Here is a 24,963-nt window from a genome sequence, read left to right on the forward strand (position 1 = left end):
TGTCTGTTACAACTAATATCTCCATGGATGTAGTTATTCACTTGATATCACAGCAGAAGTTCAAGTTACAGATAAGCAGCAAACTAGCCCCCTTACCAGTTACTTCATTGTCATATTTTTGATCCATTCAACATGACATACTGATCCAGAGAATTGGATTCAACTCACAATCTAATATGACACCATATGCAATCAATTTCAAACTATTTTCATGAATCAACACTTGCTGCTGTAGAATATATAATTTGGCAATGCATATTGGGTATATTCTCATCTTACTGTCTGGACATTAAGACAAAAATCAATAGAAATAAAATTTTAGCATTTCAATGCAGGTGATGGTGATGGTGGTGGGGGGGAAGCATTGCTAAAGAAGTAGGAAATGTCATATGGCAACTGTAATACCTGTATCATTCAGGTGATAAATTGAACATGTAACTTATTGTATTTAGATAAGAAATTCTCTATACCGTGATCAAAATTTTTAATAGATCAGAATATTACACTAGTAGCCAACTTGAATTGATACAAAAAACATTATTTGCAAGTGGTCAATCTTACCTGCTGTATCAATCCAATAAAAACATGGATCAAAAATATCTAGAACATAGGAGAGAATTTTAAAATATTATCAAATGAATAACATTATTAAAAAAATGTTTGTGCTAACATTGCACCTATTAACCTTGTCAATCTTACTGCTTTTTAACTATCTTGTCACTCTGAAAGACTGCTTTTAATTTTAATTATTCTGAGTAATGCATGGAAACAGAAATATCCCTCAGAATATTTCTGATGAGTTGGGAGTATACAAAAATTCCGATTGCAAAAATTAAAGAGGGTATTTAGCTATTCACCTGAGCAAGTATTCTCTGTTCAGATTTGAGTAATAGAATCGTTAGATCACAAATGAGAGTATTTGGCACATGTGAGACTATGACATCTTTCTAAAAAAACCTTAGCCATCCTCACTCCCTTGCTGTTTCACGACAGAGAAATTTTCTATCTTTGGGTCATTAACTAACCCACTTTTGAAAGCCTCAATTGAATTTATCTCCACAATGCTCTCAAGTAAGGATGTGAAAGTTTAGAGAGGATGTAGAAAAGATTTATGAGAATGGCTTCAGGAATGATGAATTTAAGTCACATGACAAATTGGAGAACAGAAAATTGTGAAAAGATTTTATAGGAGGATTCAAGTGATGGGGGTTTTAGACTGAGAGAAAGCAACTGTACCCCCATTGGCAGAGACGCCAATTAAAGGTATTTGGCAAAAGGAACAAAGTTACATGAAGCAAAATCTCTGCTATGCTGTAAGTGGTTATGATCTGGAATGAACCATAATCTGGAACTTCTGGAATAACAGAAGTTAACAATTCATATAAGTGCAGTGAAAATTAATGTGGATTTCAACTACATTTTGCAAACTGTTGCAAATGAAGGTAGATGCCATGTTATTTGTGGACAAAGAATAATTATTACTTATACTATTTGTTTGGCCTTTGAATCCAAAGTCAAATTCATGATTATTATTATTTGCAATTAACATCTTACATTAATCCAATTAACCATGCAGGACTTGCATTTGGGATGGCTTCATTCTTGAGGAAATAAGCAACAGAAGATTCAAAAACAGGAAAAGCAGCTCCTTCAACACCTTTTGACAATAGGTTGAATCAGCCAGCTACATAGAGATGAGGAATTACACATACAATGCTTTCGTGTCCCAGAATAGAATGTTCATCTAGTGAGTTTACAGAGTTGAACCACATTTTTTGGTTTAATATGACATGGTACTTTAGGAAAGGGAGTGGAGAAATTAATTAGGAACTTTTAATGATCTTGGAAAAATCATTTTACTGCCATATATATGACTGGTGATTAGAACTGTGGCTGCCCATCAAAAGTCCATCATTTACTGTAAAAAAACACAACACTACAAAAATGTGAGAGATAAATGTTAATCTGTTTTTCTCTTTTATGATTGGAATCTGCTGTGTCTTTACTATATTTTTCCAATTTCATGTGCAACAGTAATTTTGTGCATAGCTTAACCTAAAGAAATTACAGTAGAGTGCATGATCTATGTTTATGATGGACATCCATCCCATATCTCTGCCATGTAGAGTGGTTGCCCATGATTTATCGCTTCACATACTGCTGACCTGTGCATTGTGTAGCTTGAGAAACTATGCATAACAATAAATATCTATTCCCATTAATTAGCATATTATCATTTTCTTATTTGAAAATTCATCCACCAACAGGGCAAAGGTGTTAAGAGCCCATTAGCAAACTTCAAATGGAAAACAAAACTGTGGAAAAACAAAATGCACAATATTACATGGTTGTTTGAACTTTGGGTTCAAATGACAGGATTTAGATGTCATAGCTATACCCCATTGCTCAAGAACAACAATACCATTTAATTGACTTGAGTGTAAACTGTACAGAGTTAAAAGCAGTTTCAATTAAATTCAGTGGTTTTCATCTAATTAGCCAGACAATAGGATGGAATAAATAGTGGGATCCTTGGTGCATAGGAATTTTGGAGCTAGAAGCTGACCTTCTGCTCTATATTGGGGCAAACTCATTTCAGAACATAAATATTCAATGGTCAGCGTACCATATGCTAAAAACAGAATATGATGAAGTCTGAACTATTTGCTGCCATTTACGATGGCAGAAGTTTAATTTTCCTCCACATACGTTATGACAGAAAAAAAACCTGAGGTGACACAAATCAGGAGGAACTGCTAGAAGAGGGGCAAGGGTGGTGTCATCCTTAGTGTAATTAGTAGCTTTGTACTCCACAAAAACACTGCAATTCCTCCTAGATAACACTTCAATCTTGCAGTCTAGGAGGTCTTCCTAGACTGAGTGTGTGCAGTTACTGCCTTTAGAGTGTGCTCTGAGATGTTTGTAACTGATAGAGGTCTGGAGCAGTAAATGGTGAGCTGGAGTCATCAGGTAACTGCTCTGACATTCAGTCTAGTTTCTATCTGGAATGTGAGCATGAAGCTTGCAGTAGTGTTAAATGTGTGGAAGAAACTAGATTGAGTGAAGTGCAGTCAGGTTCAATGAAATGTCATATTTCAGAAACTGTAACATACATGCCGAAGTTCCACATTCCCATCACTCACCCACTAGTCATGAAACTATGAATGTTAGATGCGTCATGATTGATGAGAGTTGTTGATGGGTGAGTGATGGGAATGTGGAACTTCTGCATGTATGTTATAGTTTCTGAAATATGACATTTCAGCGAACCTGACTGCACTTCACTCAATCTGTATTCACTGCTCACAATGCAGCCTCCTCTACACAGGGAGAGGAAACAGACTGGGTGGCTGCTTTATAGAACACCTACATTCTGTCTGTAAGAATGACCCTGAGTTTCCAATTGTCTGCCACTTCAACACACCACCATGTTCCCTGGTCAACATTTCTGTCTCGGACCAGCTGCAGGCTCCAGTAAGTGCAAGCGGGAAGAACAGCATCTCAGTTTCAACTTGGGAACCCTGCAGCCTGGAGAAAGTGAGGACTGAAGGTGCTGGAGATCAGAGTCGCGAGTGTGGTGCTGGAAAAGCACAGCAGGTCAGGCAGCATTCGAGGAGCAGGAGAATCGACTTTTTGGGCATTTCCAGCACCATGCTCTCAACCCTGCAGCCTTCATGATTCAATATCAAGTTCAATAATTTTAGAACTTGAACACCTTCTTCTATGTCCTTTACCTACCTTCACTCTCCAGTCCCTGTCATGACATAGCTGCTTTTACCCCGAACTCCTGACCCACCCTGTCTTTGGCATATATATACCTCTTCTCCAAGCTCCTAATAGCTCTGAAGAAGGGTCATTGGACTCGAAACATTAACTCTGCTTTTTTCTCCACAGATGCTGCCAGATATGCTGAGTTTCTCCAGGAATTTCTGTTTCTCTATATCACCAAGCATTGAGTTGACCAATGAGCAAATGATTCATGATGACTGTTTTGTTATTGTGCGGAGTAGGCTAGTAAGGGACAAGTAATGTGGTACTCATGAATCACTACAAATTCGTCGGATCAGTAAATATTATGTTTTTTTGGCACGGGTATGGATATATATATATGGAGTTTATTGTTGTACACTAGATGTACTAAAGTGCTTATGTAATTGCTTGATTTATTAAATGTAGCCTCATAAATCTTGATGACTGGGCTCAGCTTTGCCAGTCTTCCATTTCACGCTCATGATTTCCTTCTTCCACAGTTTGCTGCTGCTTTCATCTTCAGCATATTCTGCTGCAAAGTTACACAGTACACAACAGACATAATTCAATTTCTGTAGTTACAGACCAGGATAATAAAGTGATCTCTTTGGGGACCTTGCTCAACTGGATTATCACACTTTTCCAGACCTGTCAGGCCTCTGATAGGTTAACAGGTGTTTGAAGCAATAGGAATGGGGATTTATGTAGTGGATTAGAATTGCTTCTGTGAAAGATAAAGATCGACATGAATTTTGGTTGAACGGTTTGTTTCCATGTTGTGATTTGTCAGGTTTTGTCCTTGTTAACAAGTGGTTATTTAAGCAATGCCGCAGTGAAAATCTTTGATAACCAACAAGCAGCCTTAATATCTTTGTGGTCCTTAAGATAATGTTGGTGCCATTGACTGTTAGAGGATCAAGAAATTGTGAACTGTCATGATAATGAGCATTCATGTTCAGAATTTTAAATATTGCATAATTTAATTCTGTGCATTCATTCCTATAGTGTATTCATTCCAATCCCCAAAGTCACAGATCTGGTGGATAATTATGTGATGGGCTTTTTCGTGGATGAATTTCATGGATGATACAATATTTTGGATTGATGATAGGGAATAGGCACACATACTGTTAATTAAGACATGCATTCCAGAAAATACTGCCAAATAGTGCAAGTGGAGGGATCTTTTCCACTGCAATTTGCTTTTCATGGTAACATGATAAATTCACTAACCTTGCAAACAAATATATTTGTGAATTCCTGATGCAAACATGCACTGAAAAAGATCTCCTTTGATGGCTTTCCTCTGTTATAATCCATCGGCTAGGAAGTTTGTAATCAATTACTCACCTTCTGACTCCCAAAGTCTGCCACCTCCTGTCAGGTGAGCAGAATATTTGCCTCTGGCCTGGATGGTATAGCGCCTGTTGAAATACGGGCAGCACAGTGGCTCAGTGGTTAGGACTACAGCCTCACAGCGTTGGGGATCTGGATTTGGGTCCAGCCTCGGACCGACTGTCTGTACGGAGTTTTCACATTCTCCCTGTGTCTGCATGTGTTTCCTCTGGGTGCTCCAGTTTTCTGCTACAGTCCAAAAATGTGCAGGTTAGGTGGATTGGCCATGCTAAATTGCCTATAGTGTCCAGGGTTGTGCAGGATGGGTGGTTTAGCCATGGGAAATGCAGGATTACAGGGATAAGGTGGGTCTGGGTGGGATTCTCTTTGGAGCGTCAGTTTGGACTTGATGGGCTGAATGGCCTGCTTGCACACTGAAGGGATTCTATGAATTCGCAAAAAATGTGATACCATCCAGGACAAACCATCCAGCTTGATTGACATCTCATCTACCACTTTGATTACTCATTCCGTCCACCACCGATGCGCAGTGGCAGCAGCATGCACCACCTACAAGAGTCACTAATGCAATTGACCAAAATGCTTCGACAACTTAAAAAACTCATGAACTCTTAACACATAGAAGAACAAGGGTAGCAGATCCCACCTGCAAGTACCTCTCCAAACCACATACAATTCTGACGTCAAACTAGACCATTATATTGCTTTTCTGGGCTTAAATCCTGGTACTCCCTTCTTTATGCACTGTGGGTGTATCTACTCAATTTAGACACAGCAGTTCATGAAGACAATTTCACACCAATTTTTCAAGGGCATTATGAATGGGAAATCAATGACCCAGCCTGGACACCCATTCCCCATTAAAATAAAATTCAAAAGAAGCTGTAATCTTCATAGCCACTGCCAGCTGTATTGCTTTACAAGGAATGATCTCAACTATACATGCAACAGCATGCCCAATTCTGCATAGCCTCTTTAATTTGAGTGGTTTGGGAGCTATCTTCATAATGTTAAAAGTACAAACAAAAATTCCAATTGACCACCTAAAATGTAAACATAACTATCTGATATGCTTTGCCTGGTTAACTTCCTGATGAAGAGCTTATGCTCGAAACGTCAACTCTCCTGCTTCTCGGATGCTGCCTGACCAGCTGTGTTTTTCCAGCACCACAGTTTTTGACACTAATTTCTTTTGTCAGGCACTGTCATTTTGCTTGAGGCCTTGAGAAAGTGAGCCTAGGGTGCTTACCAGAAACAGACAAAAGCCTCATTTCAGTCAAATGAAAGCGAAATACTGTGGATGCTGAAAATCTGGAACAAGCACTAAAAATGCTGAAGAAACTCAACAACATCTGTGGAGAGAGAAACCGAGTTAACATTTTGAATCCCGTATTACCATTCTTCAGAATTGGCAGTCATATCATCTACTCAGTGGCATAGTCATTGTGTCACACAGGTGGTAATGAAATATTTAAATTCATAGACCTCACATTAGCATGCAATCTCAGCCTAATTGTCTGAAGGTGGCTGAAGTATGGACAAAATAGACAAGCAGCCTCTGATTGACCCTTCCTTCCAGCTACCAACCGGATTCATTCTTTCTATCGATCAATCAAGTCAAATCTTCTACCTGTCTGTGCTCACTTATCCCTACCTCACCACTACACACCTCTCCCCACCCAAAACCCTCCCTCACCCCCCTTTATCTGCAGCTCCCCTTACACCCCTAGTCCTGAGGAAGGATTACACCCAAATGTTGACTTCTCCACCTCCTGATACTGCCTGGGTTGCTGTATTTTTTCAGCCTCCTGCTTGTGCTTGGATTCCAACATCTGCAGTTTTTCTGTCTCTAACAAAGCATGGTCAACCCAGTGACAATACACAGAGATTAAATCTTTCCCCACGTGTTAGCACATTGAACAACGGTGGCAAAATAAAATGTGGATTGTGGAGTCAGGTGCATCCTTACGAGGCAAAATTGTTGGGCACTAATTGGTCTTATGTCACTTAACACTGGGCCACAGAACAGCATGCACAAAAGCCTGCAAATTGGTCACCCACACACCCTCTCAGTCAAAGGTTGCAGAAAGGCTTCTAAAAGAGAAAGAGTGTCTGCACTTGTTGGTCTACAGCAGTGCATTCTGCTTCTCACCATTTCTAATAGTCGTCTCAGAAGGAAACGTATCCGTATTTTTGAGGATCTTGGGAAATTCATCTGGTAACAGAGTGTTGGTGCAAACAAAAAATAGTAAAGATCTAAAAAGAAGATTCAGAAGAAATTACATTTCATTGACTAATGACAACAAATAACGTTAAACTAAAGTTAAATTTTGCTTTCCTTCATAATTGGCCCCCAAAATACAATAGCACTGACTGAAAATTTAGAAACATATGCTTATTATAGTATACACTGCGATATTAATATATGAACCCACTAATTTTGCAAGAACTTTTGATGTTTGTTTTCGTTTAAATAACGGTACTAACTCAAATTTTACTATGGCAAAGTGCAATTTTAACCTATAAAGCATTAAACATTGTTTGTACAATTCAAAGTAAACACACAAAATGCTGAACTTAAAGGATGTAAGCTTGCTAGAAAATCAATATTAAATATTACATAAATACCTTCCTACAATGAGTCACTGACCTCACACATACAACCATGAAGAAGAGTTGAACGGAGATCAAATGGATTCCCACAAATATCAGAGGAAGTACATTTTGGTAATATGCTTCAATGGATTTGTGGCTGACTCTACAGAGGCCTGACCAATAGTGTAGAAGCAATTTAACTGCACACTTTCTTGTCTAGGAATGAAGTTTAGCAGAAGAAAAGTGTATGAAGAACTAAATAAGTGAGGGACCACAGCGGAGGATCACTAACTTATTGATTTATTGAGTCATTGACTTAAAAACTGCTGTAAAGGAATATTTCTTCCGAAACATTTGTAGTTTTTTTCTTGAATAATACTGAAGAGAATCAACTATTGAACCAAAAAGACTGATACTTTTGTTTCCAGAAGATGTTTAACGCTGCTTCTGTGCAGTTAGGATTCCAAGGTATATAAAACACACTAAACGTAATGTCACAACCTGAGCTGTCATTCTGATATTCATTTTCAAAATGTCTAATACCTACCTAAAATTGTCCACAAGCTATTAAGTGATACATCTACCAAGAATGGACTTGTGCATGGGTGCTGTAGTTAGAGCAGATCTGATCCTAAATGGCTTTAGAAAGCCTTAATATTCTGTATGTTCCATTACAATAGCTCCTTGAATCATTTCCAGTCATTATAAGTTAATTACTGGAAAGAAAGAAGGACTTGCATTTGTTTTTGCAAGTTTCATCACAGCAATGGAATCCCACTATAGGAAATTGAAGCATTATGACAGATTAAATGTAGCAAACTAACTTCTGCACAGCAAGTGCCCACAACAGCAATGTTCTAATAATCAATTAATCTGTTTCTCTGGTGTTGATTGAAATGTCAGTAGTAACTAGGGCACTAGACAGACCTCTATTGCTCTTTTTTAAAAACTATGCCACAGGATCTGAGAGGTTAGCACCTCAATCCATAAAGCAACATCTCAAACAGGGCAGCAATCTTATAGTATTCCACAAGAGTGTCGCCTAAAGTTTTGTGCTCAAGCCCTGGAGTGAGACTTGAATCAGTTATCTTTTGACTCAGAGATAAGAGTGCTACCACCTGAGCCACAGCTAATAGCAACAGAGAGTGTGGACTGCAGATGCTGGAGATCAGAGTCTAAGTGTGGCACTGTAAAAGCACAGCTGGTCAGACAGCATCCAAGGATAGGACTGTTGACATTTTGAACATAAGCTCTTCCTGATGAAGAGCTTATGTTCGAAACGTCGACTCTCCTCCTCGGATGCTGCCTGACCGGCTGTGCTTTTCCAGTGCTACTCTTTTAGACCCACGGCCAATAGTGTCAGCAATTTGTTTCTGCACAAGGAACTTAAAGTCTAGATCCTGAAAATAAAACACCAAATTGGCATTTTTGGTGAACAAATTCAGAAACTTCAGGCCAACAGTAGGAATTTCACCATGTGAACTATACTGGCATTAGTTGGAGCAAACATTCTTAGCCAGACTTTAGTATTGTATAGAAATGAACAGATTTAATTTTAATGTAAATGGTCAACAGCACTCTTAATAAAGTTAGCATCTTCTGCACTGCAAGAATCAACATGGTCAAGTCCCCCAACTGGTAAGGAAACATGATATTTGACTCATTAAATGTTTGATTTAGTTTCATCATGTTTAAGTTTCTGGGACCTTTGGAAGAATACAACAATAAGGCTAGCTATTTACACTTATCCTACTGTCATCTTCCTTTTTTCTCTCTTCTATCTTTCTCGTTCCTATGTTGAAGCTTATAGTCAAGCAACTACAAACTAGCAAAAAGATCACTTGCTTCAACTGCTAAGGTCTCCTTGATGGACAGAGTTAGCACTTGTCCAGCAACAATGCTGTTTCTGGAACAGAGTCAAAAATGGTGGTACTGGAAAAACGCAGCAATCAGGCAGCATCCAAGGAGCAGGAGAGTCAACATTTTGGACATAAGCCCTTCATCAGGAATGATGAAGGACTTATGCCTGAAATGTTGACAGTCCTGCTCCTCAGATGTTGCCCGACCTGCTGTGCTTTTCTAGCACCACCCTTTTCGACGCTGACTCTCCAGCATCCGCAGTCCTCACTTTCTCCCTGCTTCTGGAACATAATAAGAATGGTATTTTCACAATTCTGGACAAATTACAGGTAAAGTTACTATTTCAGAGGTCTTTCTCTCCTTTTCCATTATATCATTCTTTGTTGCCTTGCTATCTCTCCATTTTATCACTTATACTTTAGGCATTATCTGAAGCTATTTTTGTAGCAAATACACTGCCTTCATCAATTTCTTTCCCTTTGTTTTGTTGAAAGCATGATTCAGTCTATCTCTTATTCAGAACTGTTCTCCTACCTCTCTGATGAAGAGGTATTCTGTCTTATGTCAAATCACAAGGAAATTATGGTGTTGAGGAGCTGGTGTTGGACTGGGGTGGACAAAGTTAAAAATCACACAATACCAGGTTATAGTCCAACAGATTTATTTGGAAGCACTAGCTTTCGTTGCGCTGCTCCTTCATCAGGTGGTTGTGGAATATAAGATCATAAGACATAGAATTTATAGCAAAAGATTACAGTATCATGGAACTCAAATGATATATTGAACAAACCTGGATTGTTAAATCTTTCATCTTTTAGAATGGGTTGCAGGTTTTGGTTCATTATTATGTAAATCCCAGAACTTCTTTGAAGTCACCTTCTCAAGGTAACTTAAGGTTTTTTAACGAAAGGTGACATCTCAGCTCAGACAATGCACTAAATGTGTGAGGTCAGGGTCTGTCTGTTTCCCAATCTTGAATCAGACTGGTTCTATTTCCAAAGCGGAATTTTAAAATATGACATGTATTGACTGCCTGCAGACTGTGTATTTTTTGAGCAAAATAGAATGTATCTGCAAATACAATTCTGCAAATACAAATTTACCCCACAGACTTATATGTGCGTGTGCATGCATGAGACAGTGAGTGCGTGCATGTGAGTGTGTGCGTGTGAGTGTACGTGAGAGTGTGTTTGTGTGTGTGGGTGTGATGGACCCACTTCGTAAAGTGTGGGTGTGGGGAGTGTGTTGGGTCGTGGAATGTCCTCGTTGCATTATTTGTCTGCCAGGCATTTACAGATGAAGTTATGGGGATATCCGTTCTTGGCAAAAACTTTGTAGAGATGTTCTTCTTCTCTTCACAGGTCGGGAGTCCTGCAGTGTATTGTAGCTCTCTTGAACAGGATCCTAATGCAGCTTCCCTTATGTGTGTTTGGGTGGTTGCTATTGTAATTCAGAATCTGGACTCTGCGTGTGCCCTTTCTGTACACTTTTGTTGTGCATTCCCCGTTCTGTATTCTTTCTACCATCACATCCAGGAATTAATTTCCTCCTCTCTTGTAAATTTGATCCCTGTGTGCATGTTGTTGGTAACCTGGTCTGTGCTCGAGACCTCTGTTCTTTTAATTATTACAAAAATATCATCCATGTATCTGATCCAAAGTTTGGGTCGGATTTGTGGGAGGGCTGTTTGTTCTAATCATTGCATCACTGCTTCTGCTATGAGCCCGGAGATGGGTGAGACCATAGGACCCTGCATTAGGATTCTGTTCAAAAGGGTTACAACACAATGCAGCACTTCCAACCCGTTAAGAGAAGAACACCTCTACAAAGTCTTTGCTAAGAATGGATATCCCTACAACTTATCTACAGATGCCTGGCAGACAAATAATGCAACGAGGATATGTCACAACCCAACATACTAACTACTTTACCTAATGTAAAAGACGTCTCAGAACTGATAGCCAAACTCCTCAACCACTCAGATTTATGACAACACAAAAACCAACAGCCACACTCAGACAACATCTCACCAGAACAAAAGACCCAATACCCATCATGTGCAGGACATATGTGGTATACAAGATTCCATTCAGAAACTGCATGACACACTATATAGGACAAACAAGCTGACAACCAGCCATCCGCATTCATCGACTAGCCACTAAATGCCACAACCAGCTATCATTATCTATACACAGAGACAACAAGGACCACAAATTCAACTAGGATAACACAACAATAATAGGACAAGCCAAACAGAGGACATCCAGAGAATTCCTAGAAGTTTGGCACTCACCCAAGGACTCTCTCAATAAACACGTTGACTTAGAACCAATATACCCACCACTGCAACAAATAACTGGAACTGGTGACTCGAAGCAGCGGGTATGAAACCAAATAGATTTCCAACTAACACAGTACAGTAGCGCTTCATAAGAAGCTCCACAGCACTGAGGAATTGAATTGAATTCAATTTATTGTCACATGTACAGTGACAATAGGCACAGTGAAAAGCTTTGTCTTGCGAGCAATACAGGCAGATCACATAGTTAAGTAGCAGAGATAGTAAATAGTAGGTGAACAGTGGCAAAAACAAAAACACAAGTACAGGCCAATGTTAAGAGTTTGTGAGTCCGTTCATTATTCTAGTAGAAACTGTTTCAAAACTGGCTGGTGCGTGTGTTCAGGCTTCTCTACCTTCTCCCCGATGGTAGAAGTTATAGAAAAACATTGCCAGGATGGGATGGATCTTTGAGAATCCTGGTGGCCTTTCCTTGACAGCAGGCCTGGTAGATGGGAGGTTGGACTTTGTGATTGTCCGGGCTGAGTTCACCACTCTCTGTAACCGTCTCCAATCTTGAATGGTATGGCTGCCATACCAAGTAGTGATATATCCAGACAGAATGCTCTCGATGGCGCAATTGGCAAGGGTATTCACCGTCATGCTAACTTTCCTCAGCTGCCTGAGGAAGAAAAGACGTCATTGGACCTTCGTAACCAGTGTGTCCACATGAAGAGTCCTAGAAAGCTTGTTGTGGATGACCACTCCCAGGAGCTTGATACTCTCCATTCATTCCACCTCTGTGCTGGTAATGTGTAGGGGGACATGAGTAACATCCTGCCGAAAGTCAAAGAGTTTCTTGGTTTTGCCGGCATTGAGAGCTAGGTTGTTCTCAGTGCACCATTTTTCCAGGTCTTCCACCTCTCGTCTGTAATCTGTTTTGTCACCATCTGAGATTCAATCGACTACGGTGATGCCATCATCAAACATGTAAATGGCATTAGTGTGGTATTTGGCAACACAGTCATGGGTATACAGTGAGTACAGTAGGGGGCTGAGTAAGCACCCCTGGGGGGCTCCAGTGTTGAATGTTAGTGAGGATGTAATATTGTCCCCAGTGTTTACTGATTGTGGCCTGTGGGTCAGGAAACTGAGGATCCAGTTGCAAAGAGTGAGGCTTAGTCTGAGGTCACTAAGTTTAGTAATCAGTCTCGAAGGGATAATAGTGTTGGAGGCTGAACTGTAGTCAATGAGTAGGATTCTTATGTAGCTGATCTTGGTGTCAAAATGTTCTAGGGAGGAGAGAAGGACAAGTGATATGGCATCTGATGTGGATCTATTGGTCCGATAGGCAAATTGGAATGGGTCAAGTGTAGCGGGGAGGCTGGAGTTGATTAAAGCCACCTAGATGTCACCTAGAAAGAGGACAAAACATCAGCAAACCAAATTCTCAGCTCAGCGAAAAACTGTAATCGGCACCCAAGCTACAATTCTTTACACAAACCCCCATTACTCCTACCACCACTTCACCAGATTTCACTGGACTCTCCAACCTCACTTTATATAATGGAACATTGTTCTTCTCACCAGGAATTCCACATATTACCACTTTTTCTGGCAACACTCCTTCTGAACTACTTACCTCCTAACTGCTCTCCTGGCTATCCCCTCAGCTCTCACAATCAAAGACTGACATGCACTTGTATCTCTTAAAATTTTAATTTCTTCACCTGCCCCTCCTGGTATACAAGTCAACCTTATTCAGGCAAGTAAATTCTTTAAAGGTTGTACATTATTTTGCAGCTTTTAGCTTCCACTATGCTTTCCTTTACCACTTCAACAAAACTCACTGGCTTGTGTTTTCCCACATAATCTCTTCCGCCTCCACACGCAACTTCCCACTACTATCCTTGACTGGACCTATTCCTACCCTAGTCATTCTTTTATTCCTAAGTCATTCTTTTATTCCTGACCACAAAACCTGCATCTTTATGCGGCCTACAGTGAAAACACCTGAGTTTTTTTACTTCTGTTTCTCCTTCACGGGTTTCCTTTTCACCTGTGGTAAATTACCTTTATTATCTTCCATGAGATCTCTCTTGGTCTTACCACCTGAGGATTTCCCTTTTCCCCAAATTTCTACCCTCGTAGATTGAAATTGATATCACAAGTCAAACTTTGATTTATGAACCAACTCATATTCGTGTCATTTCCACTGCTGACCTTGCAGTCTTAACTCTCTGCTCTTCCACATGAGGTCTCACTACTTCAGGAAGTGAATTATTGAACTCCTCCAAAATAATCGTCTCTCTAAGAGTGTCATACATTTGATCTATTTTCAATGTCCTTATCCACCTATCAAAATTACTTTGTTTGATCCTTTCAAACTCCATACTCTTTTGACCAGGTTCCCACCTTAAATTCCTAAAATGATGTCTGTAGGCTTCTGGTACTAGCTCATATGCACTTAAGATGTCTTTTTTTCACCTTATTATACTCCCCAGATATCTCCTGTGATAGTGATGCAAATATCTCTCTAGCTCTACCTACCAACTTTGTTAGGATCAACAATACCCACATGATCACAGGCCATTTCATTTGTTGAGCCACTTTATCAAATGAAATGGACAAGGCTTCTAACATGCTTCTTGTCAAACACAGGCAATGCTTGGACATATTTAAACAGATTCCCACCAGGCCTTTGGCTACAATGGAATTGCTCTTCATCACTGTCCTCAGCACTGCTCTTATATTTAACCTGTACCTCCCCCATTTTAAGTCAACTTTGAATTTTCAGTTATAATCTCTGAAGTTCAAAAACTCTCTTTCTCTCTTCTCTTTCTTCTGCTCGTGTCTTCCTTTCCTTTTACTTTTTTTCTCTGGTTTCAATTGAAATTCAAGTTGTTTCATTTCCTTTTCATTTTGATGCTGCTTCATTTTCAGCCATTTTAGCCACTTTGAAAGATTCTGATAGCTTTCCTGGCAATTGTAAATGCTACATGATTGCCAAAATTATTTCTCCTTTCCTCATTGACATAGGCAACCCCAACTCTAGCTTGTTTGCCAGTTCTGAAAGCTTTGCTTTGATCACTTTCAGTAAACCTCCCAAAGTGACTTCTTCCACCCCCAGGGGACTCTTAGTTACTGAAAGAGCCATTACTACACAAGACACATCCTATCCAAACAAACAAATGCAACACCCAAAATAAGAAAGTCTAATACTCACCCCTCACTACCTTTGAGCCCAACAATCTTAAACTCAATGTAGTATTAGAAACTTCTGATCCTGACAAAAGCCCCCAATTTGTTATGGACCAGACCAATCCCCCTCAAGATATATTAAGAAGATAGCCTGGACCTAACTCTTTCTTATTTTAAAGGCAAGTGTCAGGTGTTGCATTCCGGATGCAATCCAACTGGTCAAACTATCAGATTTGAAGCAAAACACGCTTCATTCATACACTATAATTAAAATACAATGAAATAAACAAGAAATTGGAATAACTTAACTCTACTAGAAAACTTAACAGAATAGTAGATTATTTAACTCCTAAACAGTAACTGTTCCACTATAGTAACATCCATAAATACACCATTGACAAAGCCAAATTCAGAAAAACGCATTCTCTCACATGCAACTCCAGCAGCAGGAGGAAAACCATCACGATAAAACTCTTACAGAGAGAGAGAGAAGCAGGGAGAGATGTACTGCGGCTTTGCAACCTAGTGTCAAGACCCAGCAGCTGCTTTGCTACTGAAAAACTAAACTTAAAAATCCTGGTTCTGCGGGAGCTTGCCCATCCATTCAGGCTGATTCTATTGATCCTAATTTTAAAAACTAACCTAAGACCTCACAGCTGTTTACTTTATGGACTTTCAATGGACAGCTCAGTACGTCTGTTTTAAAATGTCTCTTTAATAAAAAAAAAGGACAAAATACACCTCTTAAAGCCACAGTATCATCACAGTGTTGGTAGCTACCTTCTTGAACTGCTACAGTCCATTTGATATAGGTATACGCAAAATGCTCTTAGGGAGGGAGTTCCAGAATTTTGACTCAGCAATATAAAAGAACAGCAATATGTTTTCAAGTCAGGGTGGTGAGTAGCTCAAAGAGGATGATGCAGATGGTTGTGTTCTCATCTGCTGCTCTTGTCCGACCAGGTGGTAGTGATTGTGGGTTTACAAGATGTCCAAGGATCCTCTGTGAATTTCTTCATCTGGAGATGGTACACAGGGCTGTGTCAGCAGTACAGGCAGTGAATATGTGTGGATATGGTGCCAATCATGCAAGCTGCTTTGTTCTGAATGGCATTGGGTTCCTTGAGTGCTATTGAAGCTAAACACATCAAGACATCCATCTCATTCTTAACTTGTGCACTGTAGATGGCAGTCAGCTGAGTTAGCTGCCACAGGATTCCTAGCCTCTGACCTGTTCTTGCAGCCAAAGTATTTACAATGATTAGTTTACTTCAGTTTCTGGTCAATGGTAACTCCAGGGTGTTGGCAGGAGATTCAACAATGGTGATGTTATTGAATATCAAAAAGTGATGGTTAGATTCTTTCTTGATGGAGATGGTCATTGACTGATATTTGTGTAGCACAAATGTTACTCTTCACTTGTCTGAATATACTGACTGTGTGTGTATCTGAAGAGTAATGATTAGATTAAATTTCCTACAGCATGGATAGAGGCCATTAGGCCCAACAAGTCCACACCGACCCTCCGAAGGGTAACCCATCCAGACCCATTCCTCTACCCTACATTTACCCCTGACTAATGCACCTAACACTATGGGCAATTTAGCACAACCAATTCACCTAACCTGCACATCTTTGGACTGTGGGAGGAAACCAGAGCACACGGAGGAAACCTACACAGACACTGGGAGAATGTGCAAACTACACACAGACAATCGCCCAAGGCTGGAATCGAACTCGGGTCCCTGGTGTTGTGAGGCAGCAATGCTAACACTGAGCCACCCTGCCGCCCATGAATGGTGCTGAACATTGTACAATCTTTATCAAATAACCCAATTCTGACTTATGATTACGGGAAGTCAGTGATGAAGCAGCTGAAGATAGTTGGATCTAGGAAGATATTCTGAGGAACTCCAGAAGAGGTGAGATGATTGACCTCCAATAAGCAATCATCTTTTGTGCTATTTATGACTCCAAGCAGTGGAAAGATTTTCCCCTGACTCCCAATGACTCTAGTTTTGCTAGGGCTCCTAGTGCCTACTCAGTCAAAAGTGGTCTTGATACCAAGGACGGTCACTTTTACTTCATGTCTGGAGTTCAACTTTGTTGTCCTTGTTTGAACCAAGGCTGTAATAAAGTCAGGTGTTCAGTGTGCCTGGTAGAACCCAACAGAGCGTCAGTGAGCAGGTTATTGCTAACCGAGTACTACTTGGCTCAAAGGTAGAAGACAGAGGGGTGCCACAAGGATCGGTGCTGGGTCCTCTACTTTTTGTCATTTACATAAATGATTTGGATGAGAGATAAGAGGTACAGTTAGTATGTTTGCAGATGACACCAAAATTGGAGGTGCAATGGACAGCAAAGAGGATTACCTCAGATTACAACAGGATCTTGATCAGATTCGCCAATGGGCTGAGAAGTGGCAGATGGAGTTTAATTCAGATAAATGCGAGGTGCTGCATTTTGGGAAAGCAAATCTTAGCAGGCTATTGGAAAGATGTTGTGAAACTTGAAAGGGTTCAGAAAAGATTTACAAGGATGTTGCAAGGGTTGGAGGATTTGAGCTACAGCAAGTGGCTGAATAGGCTGGGGCTGTTTTCCCTGGAGCGTCGGAGGCTGAGAGGTGAACTTATAGAGGTTTACAAAATTATGAGGGGCATGGATAGGGTAAATAGACAAAATCTTTTCCTTGGGGTCGGGGAGTCCAGAACTAGAGGGCATAGGTTTAGGGTGAGAGGGGAAAGATATAAAAGAGACCTAATGGGCAATGTTTTCACACAGAGGGTGGTACGTGTATGGAATGAGCTGCCAGAGGAAGTGGTGAAGGCTGGTACAATTGCAACATTTAAGAGGCATTTGGATGGGTATATGAATAGGAAGGGGTTGGAGGGATATGGGCCGGGTACTGGCATGTGGGACGAGATTGGGTTGGGATATCTGGTCGGCATGGACGGGTTGGACCGAAGGATCTGTTTCCATGCTGTACATCTCTATGACTCTACATGATAGCGCTATTGGTGACACCCTCCATTACTTTACTTATGATCAAGAATAGACTGAAGGGGGTGGAAATTGGCTGAGTTGGATTTGTTCTTCTTTTTGCTGGGTTGATGCTAGTATTGTAGATGTACTGGAACACGTTGCCGAGGGGTGCATCAGGTTTTCGAACACAAGTACATTTGCCAAATGTTGTCATGGCCTGCAGCCTTTTATAATATCCATTGTCTTTAGCTGATTCTCGACATCCCATTGAGTGGATCGAATTGGCGGAAGACTGGTATCTGTAATGCTGGTGACACCCGGAAAAAGCTGAGATGGATCATCCACTCAGCATTTCTGGCTGACAGTTGTTGCAAATGCCTCTAACATGCACTGATGTTTTGGACATCCCTAACATTGAGGATGGATTATGTGTGAAGCCTTCTCCTCCAATAGTTTATTTAATTGTCCACCAACATTCACAACTGGATACGGTATGGTTGCAGAGGTAAGATCAAATACCATTGTTTGTTAAGTCTTGTGCTGTAGCTTCAACAGATTTATACTTCATTTTTAGGTCTGCCTGCTACTGTTCATGGCATGCCCTCCTGCATTCTCCATTGAATGAAGGTTGACCCTCTGGCTTGATAGAATTGATTGAGTAGGAGATATGCAGGGCCATGAAGTCACAGATTGTATTTGAGTACACTTCTACTGCTGTTAATAGGCCACAATGTCTTGTGAAAATGCACACCCAAGTTGCTAAATGTATCCCATTTCACGATTGTAGTTCCATATAACACAATCTAGGGTATTCTCAATTTGAAGATGGAACTTTGTCTCCACATTGATGAGGATGAGATCAAGTATGGGTTTCCCCCAATTGGTTCCCTCATCACCAATCGCAGACCAAGTATAGTCCCTTAAGACTCAATCAGCTTAGTCAGTAGTGGGGCTGCTCAGCCACTCTTGGTGGCGAATACTGAGGATCCCACCCAGAATTCATTCTGCACCTTTTCTACATTCAGTGCTTCCTTCAAGTCATGTTAAATACAGAGAAGAAATTATTCATCTGCTATGGTGGTGGAGGGGAATGATACATGATAGTGAACATAATAGTGGAGATTTCTTAGCCCATGTTTGACTTGATGCCATGTAACTTCAAGTGGTCCAGAGACAATGTTAAGGACTCCTCGAGCAACTGCCTCCCAACTATATACCATTGTGCTGCCACCTTTGCTAGGTTTGGTGGAGAGACAGGACATACCTAGGGATTATGATACCAGTGTCTGAGATATTGACTGTAAAGTAATTTCCATAAGCATGACTATGTCAGAATTGACTGTGAGACAGCTCTCCCAATTTTGGCATTGCACCCAGATGTTAATAAGGAAGACTTTGCAGGGCCGATAGGGCAGATTTTTTTTTTCCGGTACCTAGTTGGATGTTAAAATTTCCAGTCTCAGGAAACTGAGTAGCTTACTCAGCCATTTCAGAGGTTAAGAGTCAACCACAATGCTGGCCTGAAGTCACACGTAGGCCAGACCAGATAAGGATGACAGATTTCGTTCCCTGAAGGACATCTGTGAAACAGATGTATTTCTTATGACAACTAACAATTAGAATTTTAATTTCAGATTCATTTTACTTGAAATTTGTGGTAGGAATCAAACCCCAGAGCATAAGTTGGGTGTCTGGATTACAAGTCAAATGTCAATACCACTACACCACAGGGTATAGGGAGTAGACAGCAAAGTAGAATTCACAATCAGAACAACCATGATCTTTTCAAAAGGTGGAGAAAGCACTCCTACGTCGTTTGTAATATTGATGGCCTCCTGCATTATAAGTTTGGTCTTTGTCGAGGTTTATCAATTTAAATTACCTTCCCTCCCAGCCATTTTTATAATATTATTATAATGGCTTTACAAAAGCAAGTTCAGTTACAAAATGTTCAAGCAGAATTACTCCAAATTAAGCTCAGAATGCAGCAGTTCTAAACCTTTTTAGAACTTTCAGCCCTGCTGAGAGATTCCTGCCAGAAAAGCAGATGAATTTTGTTTTTTCCCCCCTTTATTGGGTTGCTACAAAAAGAGAAATCCCTACTCAGCAAGCCTTGAGTAGTGATTGTAATGAGGTCGGTCAGCTGGACATCATAGAAGATGAGTTCCCTGACTGAGGCTTTAAATCTGATCTAATCTGGAAGCCCTGGCTGGCAGATAAAAAGAGGAGTGAAAGATTCTGACTCTGAGAGTTGAGTCCGAAGAGGCGGGAATCGAGTCAAGGACTATTCATGGGTAAATAAAGGGTGACTTGATTATGGGATACTGGCCTGTGTACTTATTTCAGTGGTGATGAGAGTAAATCATGTTGTTGAAGAAACTTGCTCACAGCAGTCATCTTCAAGTTGGGGTAAGCATTTCTTATACTTGTTTGACCCTGCTGTCAAGTACAGGGCCCAATATGTGGAAAAATGTTTTATGTTTCCCAGGCAAATGATATTGTGGCAGATGAAAATCAATGAGTAATTCTCCTGAGAGCCTGTGGAACCACAATTTTTTCTGTCATTAGGAATCTGATTTTCCCTGAGGCATCAGATACTGAAAACTTTCAAAAATTGATGGACATAGTTCAGGAATTTTACATCCTCAAGCCTTCTCTAATTCTGAGATGAGGTGAATGTGTTTTCACTCAGCAATTTGAGAACCAGGGGAATCTGTGGTGATGAGATTAAGATAACTGGCAGAAGCATGTAACTTCGGTTTAACCCTTAATGAGATGCTTAGATACTGTTTGGTATGTGGGATCAGAATGAAATAAAATCCCTACTGAGTGGAAGTGGCCCATTCACTCCATCAAGTCCACACCGACCCTCTGAAGATCATCCCACCAAGACCCATCCCATACCCCATCCCTGAAACTCTGCATTTCTTATGGCCAAACAACTTAGCCTGCTCATTTCTGGACATCATGGGCAATTTAGCATGGCCAATCCACCTAACCTGCATATCTTTGGACTGTGGGAGGAAACAGGAGCACCCAGATGAAACCCACGCAGACACAGGGAAATTGTGCAAACTGCACACAGGCAGATAGCTGAAGCTGGAATCAAACCTAGATCCCTGGAACTGTAAGGCAGCAACACAAACCGCTGAGCCAGTGTGCCACCCTAATGATATATGCAAAAGCGCCTACTAGCTGAAGCCCAACTGGATTTCAAATTGACACTACAACTGGCTTTATCATTGGAAAATGTGGCAAGTGGAGCACATGAGTCGCAGGGTATTTCAATGGAAATTCACATCCACTTGAGTACAGACAATTGCATAGTGTCATGCAGGACATATCCTGATCAGAGGGACTCCAGCTCAGCCTTTAGCAAAATCTTAAAACAAAACCAAGCCTCGGCCAAATGGTTAAAATTTTCTTCAAGATCCAGGCTGGCAAGCTATTGTAGTTGCTACTGGTATGCAAACTTGAGACAGCTGAAGAGTCCTTCTAGAACTAAACTGAGTAACAGAACTCATAAGTTGATATCCAGGAGAGTTCATACCCTGGAAAATCCAAATACATCTGGTTTGGAACTGTTAAATTACTTAGCAACATCAAAGTCAGGACCAATCAAAATAAATATCTGATTTATTTATCAGATATATAAATAAATAAATAAATAAGTATTATATAATAATTCATTTCTCATGGGGGTCGATACCAACTTGGCTGTATTAGTGATGGCAGAACCAATTTTTAACAAAGTTTGCTCTGGACTCCAGCCTTAAGTTTGCGCAAGGCCTTGGCTAGGCTGAGAACCTATACTATGGAACCGTTATAGATTAAGGGTAGAACTTCAGTTCCAGTCTCTTATGATAAGGAACTGGTTCGGTTACCAGCGATTGTAAAAGGCTCAGGTTCAAGCTTGATGGGCAAAACTAGTTGTGAGACAATCAGCCAGACTGGCTCAACATTTTTCAATTAGAAAATGGCTGCCCTAGTGAAGTCATATTAAATTTCTGGACGTCTTCCAGGAAGGTCTAGAGATTATCAGAGGAGCCAAGCCCACCTTGCATGTTGACCCGGAAGCAATTCCACAATTCTGCAAGGCCTGCCCAGTGCCATTGGCTTTACTGTCAAAAATAGAGACAAAAATTAGAAGACTGGAAAAAGAAAGAATCGTCAAATCAGTTCAATTTGCAGAATGGGTAGAACCGATCAGATCAATTTAGAAGCTTGACAGGTCGGTTCACCTTTGTGGGCATTTTAAACAAACAGTAAGCTGCTTTTTTCAGCTGGATAACTACCCAATCCCTTAGAGAATTTATATGCAGGACTGGCAGATGGGTTGTCCTTCATGAAGCCGGACATGAGCCATTCTTACTTGCAGTTGCATTTAAATAAGGATTCCTAGAAGAATGCAACAATTAATACGCATAAGGGTTTGACCAATATACCAGACCAATATACCATTTGAGGTATTGTCAGCCTGATCAATTTTTCACCTGTTAATGGGGAACATTTTGCAAGGACAACCTCAGATCACCAGTTGTCTAGATAATGTTCTAATACCAGGAAAAACTAACAATGAATTTTTAGAGAACTTGGACATAATCCTAAGGCATTGGTCCAAGGCAGGCTTCTGCCTAAGAAGAGAAAAATGTGTTTTCCAGACCTTCCAAGTGACCTAATTGGGCTACAGAGTCAACACGACCCAGTGGAAGATAAACTGAGGGTGATCAAAGGTGCCACGGCTCCTACATCTATCCAGGAGCTTAGGTCATTTCTTGGGCTGGTAAAATATAATGGAATGATCATACATAAGCTGGCCCCCTTCCTGGCACTTTGCATCAATTCCAAAAAAAGGGTCAGCTAAGCATAGCTAAGACCTAGCTTTGAGTGAACAATTCTTTAAACGGTTATCATCCTCGAAAGTGTTGACATACAATGATCCCAAGGAAGATCTGTTATTGACATGCAATGCCTCCTGGATGGCATCAGGGTGGTATTAACTCACAGGTGACCAATGGAGAGGAATGCTCAGTGTATGCATCCAGAACTTTGGCTAATGCAGAACAGAAATACGCCCAGATAGAGAAAGAAGGATTGGTGGTCATAATGGAGTCAGCAAATTCCACCAATACCTTTATGGTCGAAAATTTGTGACAATCATGAACCACCAACCTATTAGGCCCACTTAAAGAGGACAAGGCAGTGCCACCCATAACTTCGGGCTTTATTCAGCGGTGGACTCTAATACTAAGTGCTTATGATTAGAATTTAGAACACCATCCAGGACAACCTCCAATAGAATTAACGTTACAAAATTCCCAATCATCAACCTTCAACAGTGAATTTACAAACTTGCAACTCCACCATCTAGGAGGACAAGGGTGGCAAATACAAGGGAGCACAGCCACTTGTGAACTCCCCCAAAAGCTAAACACTTTCCTGACTTGGAACTATATCACTGTTCCTTCACTGTCGGTGGATATCATTTCTTAACAGCAGTGTGCACGTACAGTATAGCAGTTCAAGAAGGTATTTCACCACCAAGTCTTCATGGGTAATTAAGGATAGCCATAAAATTTGGTCTGGCCAGTGATGCTCACATATCATGAATGAATAGACCATAAAAAAACATGAAGGTTTCATTGAGCAGAACCTTAATAGAACAGTCATGTAAACACTGAGTAACAAGAGCAGGTCACAGAGTTGACATTCTGTGGCAAGTAATTCACCAAAGCTTCTCAACTAGATACAAGTCAGAAATGTGAAGGAATACTCCCCAAGTAGCTGGTTGCAGCACAATGCAGCCTGCTTGATTGGCACTCATCCATCGCCGTAAACATGTACTTCTCCCACCATTAGCATATCATAGATGCTGTGCATACTATCTATAAGAAGCAATGTAACAACTCATCAAAGCTTCTTTGGTAGAATCTTCCACACCTGCTATCTCACTGCTTCGAAGAACGGGGTAACAGATAGGTGGGAACATGATTACATGCAAGTTCTCCTCCAAATCACAGATGATCTTCACCTGGAAATATATCACTGTTTCTTCATCATCACTGAGTTTAAATCCTGGAACTTGCCACCTAACAGCGCTGTAAGTTTACCAACACCACTTAGAATTTAGTGGTTCAAGAAGACAGTTCATAATAGGTTCTCAAAAACAATTATGAATAGGCAAGAATTGATAGCAAGGCATTCAAGTCTTTCAAATTTCCACTGAAGACTATAATTCTGCCCAGTACAATACTGCATTGCTGCATATGTAAATGCTTTTCTCAAAGTGGATTTTCATTCTATAAGCAACATCTAACCTCATGTTACAGTAACCAAAAAATATAAGAACAGAAGTATAATTTTCCATTATAGGCAAGTAGAAAGAGCCTTTAAGAGCTGTGTTCCAAACAACCTACTGTTTGGGCGTCTTACTCATGTTCCACAAGCTGGAATCTGGGTGGCAAATAATGCAACTGGATGGTACTGGTCATAGGTTTGAGGCCACCTGCAGCTTCACATTTCCTTATTCCATCAATACTCTCTCAAAACAAAATGTTCAAGGTGGTTATCTTGAAAATAGTAAAAGAAAAGCAATTATTGACTGATCCAGTGCTTTTTCCTAGTATTAGTTCTCAATTTGTTGCATAAGCAGAAATATATTAAATTGATGGAGCATAATAAAGCATATAGTAGCACATCTTACACATTGTTAACTTACTATATAGTATCATTAAATTATGAAATGCTTTTAAGCTTAAAGTTCCTTTAGAGTTCTGTGTGTATAAGATTTCAACTGTAACTTACAGTTGTAATGTGTGCTTCATTGTCCATGCTGAAAGGGATGTAAGGCTACGCCAGGCCTTGGCATGAGGCAACAGTAAAGATATTACAGTTTGCACGGCAATGGTATTGTGTTCATGTCAGGTAACTTACAAATG

General features: G+C 40.4%; 1 protein-coding gene across 1 annotated transcript in view; it reads right to left on the reverse strand.

Moving 5' to 3' along the window:
- The window catches only part of LOC122558555 (diacylglycerol O-acyltransferase 1-like), a 175,656-nt gene that overhangs the window by 52,428 nt on the left and 98,265 nt on the right, over positions 1-24,963 (reverse strand). Inside the window, exons 6-7 of the mRNA XM_043707286.1 lie at positions 7,259-7,362; positions 562-600 (exon numbers count right to left, since the gene is read on the reverse strand). Of these exons, the coding sequence (XP_043563221.1) occupies positions 562-600; positions 7,259-7,362 (143 nt within the window). The remainder of the gene's footprint in view (positions 1-561; positions 601-7,258; positions 7,363-24,963) is intronic.

Source organism: Chiloscyllium plagiosum, chromosome 17 (genome assembly GCF_004010195.1).
Source record: "Chiloscyllium plagiosum isolate BGI_BamShark_2017 chromosome 17, ASM401019v2, whole genome shotgun sequence".
In the NCBI taxonomy this organism is placed as follows: Eukaryota; Metazoa; Chordata; class Chondrichthyes; order Orectolobiformes; family Hemiscylliidae; genus Chiloscyllium; species Chiloscyllium plagiosum.